This window comes from Mandrillus leucophaeus, unplaced genomic scaffold, assembly GCF_000951045.1.
Source record: "Mandrillus leucophaeus isolate KB7577 unplaced genomic scaffold, Mleu.le_1.0 Scaffold172, whole genome shotgun sequence".
Lineage (NCBI taxonomy): Eukaryota > Metazoa > Chordata > Mammalia > Primates > Cercopithecidae > Mandrillus > Mandrillus leucophaeus.
Window position 1 is genome coordinate 1,443,064 of NW_012101721.1, and position 9,171 is coordinate 1,452,234.

Below are 9,171 nucleotides of genomic sequence, written 5' to 3' on the forward strand. Positions count from 1 at the left end.
GGTTCAAGCAATTCACGTGCCTCAGCCTCCCAAGTAGCTGGGATTAAAGGCGAGCACCACCCCGCCCAGCTAATTTTTATAATTTTAGTAGAGACAGGGTTTCACCATGTTGGCCAGGCTGGTCTCGAACTCCTGGCCTCAAGTGATCCGCTCACCTTGGCCTCCCAAAGTGCTGGGATTACAGGCCTGAGTCACTGCACCTGACCTTCAATGTTTCTTTAACTGAAGTCCATTTGTCCATCCATTCAAGAAATATTAATAGGCTTAGTATGTTCTTATATATGAGAAATAGCACTAAGAGATATATGCAAAAACTATCAGCACAATGCATTTTTTTCCTGTTTTTAAACTTTTTTTATTTTAAGTTCTGGGGTACACATGCAGGACGTGCAGGTTCGTTACATAGGTAAACTTGAGCCATGGTGGTGTGCTGCACAGATCAACCGATCACCTAGATATTAAGCCCAGCATGCATCAGCTATTATCCTATGCTCTCTCCCGCTCTCCCTCCCTCCGTCCCCCTCCACAGGCCCCAGTATGTGTTGTTCCCCTCCGTGTGTCCATGTGTTCTCATCGTTCAGCTCCCATTCATAAGTGAAACGTGGTGTTTGGTTTTCTGTTTCTGTCTTAGTTTGCTGAAGACAATGGCTTTCAGTTCCATCCATGTCCCTGCAAAGGACATTATCTTGTTCCTTTTTATGGCTGCATAGTATTCTATGGTGTATACCACACAATGCATTTTTAATTTTCAGATAAGAAACTGTGTGCTTAACATAGCTAATGAGGCACCTGGAGCAGGAGACTCTTGTAAAACAGCCAAAACAATGCCAAATAGTGCCCAACATGTAATAAAGTGAAAGAGCTAGCATTTCCAATACAAAAGACATGCTATTTCGCTGTCTGACAAGTTTACTACCTCAAAACATCTAGTAAAATACAAGTCTTTTATATATACGAATGGACTCACCAATTATAATAAAATTAGCTGACAATCATGAAGTACTTTTTTATTTAAAAAGTATTTTATTTATATCTATTATAGTATTCTTATTTGGTATCAAGAAAATCTCAAGCTAGCACCACAACAGGTCTAATAAAAGTGATTCTAGGATACCATAGTAAATGACACACTAACGTAACCCAATTTATTCTTGACAGATCTTTACTGTAAATCTGGACTATACAAGGAATTCCTACTCCTAAGATGGAAGAAGTATTCTCTCTGCAGGGCTCCTAAACCAAAAAGGAGTTAACACTCTAAAAGAATGGAAATCAGGCCGGACATGGTAGCTTATGCTTGTAATCCCAGCACTTTGGGAAGCTGAGGTAGGCGGATCATTTGAGGTCAGGAGTTCGAGACCAGCCTGGCCAACATGGTGAAATCCCCGTCTCTACTAAAAATACAAAAATTAGCCAGGCATGGTGGTGGGTGCCTGTATCCCATCTACTCAGGAGGCTAAGGCAGGCGAATAGCTTGAATCCGGGAGGCAGAGGTGGCAGTGAGCAGAGATCGTGCCACTGCACTCCAGGCTGGGTGACAGAGTGAGATTCTGTCTTAAAAAAAAAAGAATGGAAATCAGACAAAAATTCTTTTCACCAAATTCAAAGATGAGGTAAAGGCACACAAATCCTGCCATCAAGGAACAACTCCCTGAAGTCTGGCTGACTGCAGCACTGTATCAGTCCTAGTCACGGTTGGTAAGGCAATTCTCTCTGTTTCAACAAAGTTTTTGCTACCCCCAGGAAAGTGCTCAGTTTCTATACACCCAAAATAGTAAAATCTGAACTGAAGCTATCCCAGGTTCATTAAAGTAGGCAGAAAGAAGTTCCAAGGACTCTTTCCCAGTAAAACGCTGACTGAAATGAACAGCAAATGCCAGTGTCCCAGGAAAGACTGGCCACTGCTCTACTGGATCTCAAAACCTACCGCAGGGGTTCCTGAATGACCCACTGTTAAACTAGCACTGTAAACTGAAATCAGAATTTATTCCTTCTTTCCTACTTTCCCTACCAGTCTGATAATTCCTATATTTAAGAGTTTCATCCCTGGGCATAGTGGCTCATGCTTGTAATCCCAGCACTTTGGGAGGCCGAGACTGGTGGATTACCTGAGGTTAGGAGTTGGCAACCAGCCTGGCCAACATGGCGAAACCCGGTCTCTACTAAAAATACAAAAATTAGAAGGGTGTGGTGGCGGGCACCTATAATTCCAGATACTCAGGAGGCTGAGGCAGGAGAATTGCTTGAACCCAGGAGAAGAGGCTGCAGTGAGCAGAGATCACGTCACTACAGCCAGTCTGGGTGACAAGAGTGAAACTTCGTCTCAAAAATAAATAAATAAATAAATAGAGAGAGAGAGATTCATCAATCCAGAGGGATACAAAAACATCTGTCACTTTCATAAGTCTCTCACAAAAGGGTTTTATAAATAAGGAGTCAGAATATCAGTAACCCATTATAAAGGTGGAGAAGTCAATTTTTCAAAATTAACATAAATTAACTCAATTTATTCACCCATACAGAGTAGATACTGTGTTTCTAATAGGCCCTCTGTGAAACAATTTCTACTGTGCAATCTAGATATAAGATCTTTTATTGTCTTGTGAAATAGAATAAAATTTTACAAGTAAACTAAAACAAGAGGCAACCACAAACATGCAAACTCTCCCTAGCTAAAGGGAGACATCTAGAGGCAAAAGCTTAACACTGGGGCCTTTTCTCACATCCCTGGGGGTCTTAGAGCCATAAAGGAGCTTTTTTAAAGTTCTTTCACTTAGTAATTACTCTCTAACTGTGCAGTTTGCGAATTCAATCCACTGAACAAAGCACTGCTTATCTTAACCTATTACTTGCCATCTAGAATAATACTCCCAAAATTCCAGGAGACTCAAGTAAATCTCATTCATATTCTTACTTTAAATCTCCTTATTCAATCTCTTGGCTCTATTGGCAAAATGGCACAGCAAATGATGGACATGGCTAGTGATAAGATTTAAAGTGACCTGCTTCATAGCAGAACCCCAAAGCAAGCACTTATACAGAATGTTCCAAGATCCTCAAAAGATTAAGGCCGAAGAAACTATAATTATTTTAATGAAAAAACTGCCTCTCTCATGAAATGTTTGCTGACCTTGCTGATTTGATCCAAAAGATCTCTAGCTCATCCCCCAATTACTGTAACTAACTCAAATTCCTTCAGGGGCCAAATGAAACTGGCTGGTGGAGTGAAAGGCATCAGGGAAGCAGTGGAGATGGGGTAAACTGAAGACTGCATCCCCAGACTAAAGGCATTCCATTTTTTCTCTTAACCCTAAGCTCATCAACTTCCTTACCCTCCCATGCTGACCCCACACCAGCCCCATTCACTATAACTTTGTCTACAGATTTTCCAAACTTTCTCCCCAAATGCTGGAATTGAAGTAAAGCAAATCTGGAAGAGAAAAAGTAACATCAAATGTGTGTATATATAGAAAATGTCTGGGCCAGGCATGGTGGCTCATGCCTGTAATCCCAGCACTATGGGAGGCCGAGGCAGGTGGATCACCTGAGGTCAGGGGTTCAAGACCAGCCTGGCCAACATGGAGAAACTCTGTCTCTACTAAAAATACAAAAAAATTAGCCAGACATGGTGGCGGGCTAATAGCTGTAACCCCATCTATTCAGGAGGCTGAGGCAGGAGAATTGCTTCAACCCGGGAGGTGGAGGTTGCAGTGAGCCAAGATCATGCCATGGCACTCCAGCCTAGGCAACAAGAGTCTAACTCCATCTCAAAAAAACAGACAAACAAACAAAAAAAAATGTCTGGGGTATACTCCCATGTGTTAGTAATAGTTATATGGATATGAGAGTATTATGCTTTTATTTCTTCTCCTATCATACCGATTTTTTAATAAGAAGAGAAAAAAGTAACTTTTAATTAAAAATAAAAAAGCATCAAAAGCCATAGCATACCCAGAGTCCTCAAAATTCTGAAAGTGAAAATAACAAACAGGAAAAATAGAGAGCCAGTATTGGAATATCACATTAATCAAGCAGAAATATTTGAGTGGCTACGTGTCATCATTGTGCTATACTCAGATGTCATTTTTAAATAGGAAAAGATAAAATCAGCAAAGAACTGCTATATGTAATGAAATGAGGCAACTGAATTAAAATGTTGAAGTTCAGGCAATTAAGCCATCTCCTAACACTTGCCCAAATTTCACAAAGCCTTACCATAAAGATCAGGTCCATGAGGAGTAAAGACATTATACAAAACAATGTTGAGTGGTGCAATCACCAACTTCCCATAATAGTAGCTGTCAATGACCACCACAGGCACCTAAAACAGAGCAGAAAATAGTTTTGCTCTGGAAACATTCTCAAAATGCTAATAGTATAAACCTGAGAATGAAAAACAGAATAAACTCCTAATGTTCCTTTTTTCACATCAAAGTTGCTTTCATTACAACTTTAGGACAAAACAAGTAAAAAAGAAAACTCACCAGAAAGAGTATGAGGGCCACCAGCGACCAATGAAAGAAACTCTTCCACCTGTGTTTCATGACCAGCAAATCAAAGGCGATGGGTAAACTATTTAACAGAGAAACAGACAGTGGGGAGTTAAATAAATACTGACAGAGACAGGTCAGATTCACACCTACCTCAAGCTGAACTGAATAAAATGCCTCTGTCAGTTATAGTGAGGGAAGAAACCTGGTATGTGAGAGGATGTCCTCACAGGACCCATCAGAGTGCTCTGTATCCCATGGATGCACAAGAAATAGAATTACTGAGCTGCTGGAATTAATTCCATTTGATACATATTTATGGGTAATGGAAATTTAAAATATAAGTATATGTGCCCTACTGTCTTTTTTTTTTTTGAGATGGAGTCTCGCTCTGTTGCCCAGGCTGGAGTGCAATGGCGTGATCTCGGCTCACTGCACATTCCACTTCCCAGGGTGATGCCATTCTCCTGCCTCAGCCTCCCGAGTAGCTGGGACTACAGGTCCCCGCCACCAGCCCTGGCTAATTTTTTGTATTTTCAATAGAGACAGGGTTTCACTGTGTTAGCCAGGATTGTCTCGATCTCCTGCCCTCACAGTCCACGTGCCTCGGCCTCCCCAAGTGCTGGGATTACAGGCGTGAGCCACCGCAGCCGGCCTATGTGCCCTACTTCTTACACCCACCCTGCCAAAGAAGTAAGTACTAACCTCTCCCTTCCATGATTTACTAGGATTTTAGTAATAATGTTATTACAGACTTTTTTTTTTGAGACAGGGTCTCACTCTATTGCCCAGGCTGGAGTGCAGTGGTACAATCTCGGCTCACTACCACCTCCATCTCCTGAGTTCCAGCATTCTCCTGCCTCAGCCTCCCAAGTAGCTGGGACTTACAGGCACACGCCATCAGCCCCAGCTAACTTTTTTTTTTTTTTTTTTTGAGACAGAGTCTCACTCTGTCACCTAGGCTGGGTGTAGCGGCATGATCTTGGCTCACTGCAACCGCCGCCTCCTGGGTTCAAGCGATTCTGCTGCCTCAGCCTCCCAAGTAACTGGGACTATAGGCACGCACCACCACACCCCACTAATTTTTTTGTATTTTTAGTAGAGACAGGGTTTCCCCACGTTGGCCAGGCTGGTCTCAAACTCCTGACCTCAGGAGATCTGCCTGTCTCACCCTCCCAAAGTGCTGGAATTACAGGCATGAGCCACCATGCCTGGCCCCATTTTTGATTTTATATGGCATCATCATCTCTATCATTGATTTAGCAATGTTGTGTGCTGTCATAGTATCTCTTCTGTGATTTGAGCCTTCATGTTGTTACATAAATTCTGCATTAACATTTTGTTTTTATTTTTTGTCACCCCAACTCCTTCCATTTCCATAGTACCTGTATTTCTCCTTTGATAAGTCATACTTTTAATTACTTGTCCAATATCTGTCTTTCCTACTAAACTGTTAAGTTCCAAAAGGGCAGGAAGCATGACTATCTAATATCTAAAATATCAGTAGTATCTAGCACAAAGCATTCAATGAATGACAGTATACTGATTGCTAACTGACTGTGATCCTGAAATCACTTATCTTGGTAAAGGTGGACTCATCGAAATGTGGCACCCAAGAGCTATTTGAGGAACTCAGTGAAATTCAATGTAGATGGAATAGAGAATGAAAGGAATGGAAGAACTGACAAAAAGAAGCTGGAGAAGTAAAAGGAAGACCATGCAGGGCTTTGTGTGTTATCTTTGAGTCTGGATACCACAGGGCAGGGGTTGGCAAACCTTTTATTTAAAGGATCTGACAGTATATATTTTAGGCTTTGCAGGCCACGTATGTTCTCTGTTGCATAGTCTTCCTCCTCTGTGTATGTTTGTTGTTTTTTAAAAACCCTTTAAAAACGTAAACACTATTTAGTTGTTGGGCTGTACAAAAACAGGTCAGTCAGCCAACCCTCATGACATAAAGCAATGGAGAAGCTACCACAGAGTTTAAAACAGGGAGGTGATACAACCACATCTGCATTTGAGGAACATAACTCTAGTGAGTTTGGAGAACTGATTTACAGGGGTCAATACTAGAGACAAGGAGATCATTTAGGAGGCCGTGTAGTGATCCAGGAACAAGGAGGAGTGAAGATAAGTAATCAGATTCAAAAGATATTCAGGAGATACAATCAATTAACAGGGATGGGAAAGAGAGAAGAGCACAGACAATTTTTAGGTTTCTGGGTCAGTATTGAGGAGACAGCAGTACTATTTACTGGAATAGAAACACGAGTAAAGGAACAGCTATGGAGAGAAGATAATGAATTCAGCAGCTATCTACTAAGCAGCTGGGAATATATGAATGAAGCTCAAGAGAGATAACTGGACTAGACATTAAGCTATGGGAATCACCAAGATGGCTGAGAGAGAGCAGAAAGTACAGAAGAGGGCCTAAGATACAATCCTGAGGAATATGAAAATCTGAGAATGTGCAAAATAGAATAGAAGAAAGGAATGGAGGTATGGAAACTAGCCTTTAAAAGGCAATTAAGAAAATTTAAAATGGCCTATTCTCTCAGTAACTCCCCTTATAAAAATTTACCCCATAGGTAAATTTCCATAAGTGCACAAAGATATCTGTATAATAATGTTCACTGGGCCAGACACGGTGGCTCACACCTGTAATCCCAACACTTCGGGAGGCTGAGACAGGCGATCACGAGGTCAGGAGTTTGAGACCAGCCTGGCCAATATGGTAAAATCCCATCTCCACTAAAAACACAAAAATTAGCCGGGCGTGGTGGCATGCACCTGTAATCCCAGCTACTTGGGAGGCTGAGGCAGGAGAACTGCTTGAACCTGGGAGACAGAGGTTGCAGTGAGCCAAGATCGTGCCACTACACCCCAGCCTGGGTGACAGAGCAAGATTCCATCTCAAAAAAAAAAAAAAAAAAATTGTTCACTGAGGCATTGGGTATAACAGTAAAAAAAATGAAAACCAAATGTCTACCAATAAGGCAATAGTTAAGTAAACCACGGAATGTTATGCAACCAATATAAACAATGATATAAATCTATTAATATGTAGAATACCTATATATATACAGAATAATTCCATTTAAGAATGTAGATTGGTATGTATACAAATATTTATACACACAGGATAATTTTTCTGGAAAGATATATACGAAACTATTAGCAGTGACTATCTTTGAGGATTGAGCTAGCGGAGAAGAAAATTAGGAATTATTTTTACTTTAGACAATCTGGTACTTACTTTTATTTTTACAATAAAGATATAATCCTTCTAAAACAATCTTAACATCATATTAAAACATTTTCCTAAATTACCTGTGGTACAGGTAAGAAATTAAGGCAGCACACACTAGAACAGAAGTAGTGGGAACAAAGAGTATCGAAGGAGCTTGGTGGAAAAAAAGATGTTGGGGGCAAGAATGAAGACTGGCCCAGGCGCAGTGGCTCACGCCTGTAATCCCAGCACTTTGGGAGGCCAAGGCAGGTGGATCACCTGAGGTTGGGAGTTCAAGACCAGCCTGACCAACATGGAGAAACCCCGTCTCTACTAAAAATACAAAATTAGCCAGGCATGGTGGCACACGCCTGTAGCCCCAGCTACTTTGGGGGCTGAGGCAGGAGAATCGCTTGAAACCAGGAGGCGGAGGTTGTGGTGAGCCAAGATCATGCCATTGCACTCCAGCCTGGGCAACAAGAGTGAAACTTCATCTCAAATATAATAATAAATAAATAAAAATAAAGAAAGAAGGAAGACGGGAGAAAACTCAGATTTCAAACCTGAGTGAGTGAAAAAATTCACAGAACAGGGTGGTGCCGTGTGGAGAAAACATCAGCTGTAGAGTCAAAAAGGCCTGGATTCAAAAGCAAACATAATCTTAAAGGCAAATTATTCAAACTCTCAGAGTCTACTTTCTCATTTATAAAGCACTAATAATTGTATTTCTCCTGCAGAGTTGTTGTAAGGTTTCAAGATAAGGTTTACAAAGGGTTTCACTGTGCCTAACACATAGCAGATGCTCAATGGTCATGACTCTTATTAGAATTAATCATAATAGTAAGTGCTAAGAGAAATATTCTCCCATTTCCCAGAATCTTTGAAAGCCCAATTGATTAACTTCAGATTCTACGCAGATAATATGGAGCTAATCCAACATTAAGGTTTACTATATGCCCAGAGATACATGGGAGAAGAACTGTTAGTTTCTTACCCAAGAGCTGCACTGAATGGCCAGCCTAAGATAGCCCCAGCTGCTACTCCCAGCACAGCAATGGAAGTCTTGTCCATATACCATCCAGTCATGGCTATCAACGTAGTGTACATACAGAAGCTACTAGGAAGGAATGCTGCAAAAGTAAAGAAGTGAAAAAAGGCAGGAGGACAAGAGCTCGAGATTAATTAGGTATCAATTAAAAACTGATTAAAAATTTACCTATAGTGTAAAATGTAGGTATATATTTTGGGAAATGCTATATTAGAAAGGACAGCAAAGTGATATTCCTTTAAAAAAAAAGAAGCTCAATGACTCTCATTTTCTCATTCCTGGTTTTTGTTTTTTTGTGTTTTTTTAAGACGGAGTCTTGCTCTAACACCAGGCTGGAGTGCAGTGGCCAATCTCGGCTCACTGCAACCTCCAATTCCCTGGTTCAAGCAATTCTCTTGCCTCAG

General features: G+C 41.0%; 1 protein-coding gene across 1 annotated transcript in view; it reads right to left on the reverse strand.

Annotated features, from left to right (window-relative positions):
* Positions 1–9,171, reverse strand: part of LOC105537449 (alpha-1,2-mannosyltransferase ALG9) — a 104,534-nt gene that overhangs the window by 67,047 nt on the left and 28,316 nt on the right. Inside the window, exons 11-13 of the mRNA XM_011977061.1 lie at positions 8,714–8,849; positions 4,485–4,572; positions 4,216–4,321 (exon numbers count right to left, since the gene is read on the reverse strand). Of these exons, the coding sequence (XP_011832451.1) occupies positions 4,216–4,321; positions 4,485–4,572; positions 8,714–8,849 (330 nt within the window). The remainder of the gene's footprint in view (positions 1–4,215; positions 4,322–4,484; positions 4,573–8,713; positions 8,850–9,171) is intronic.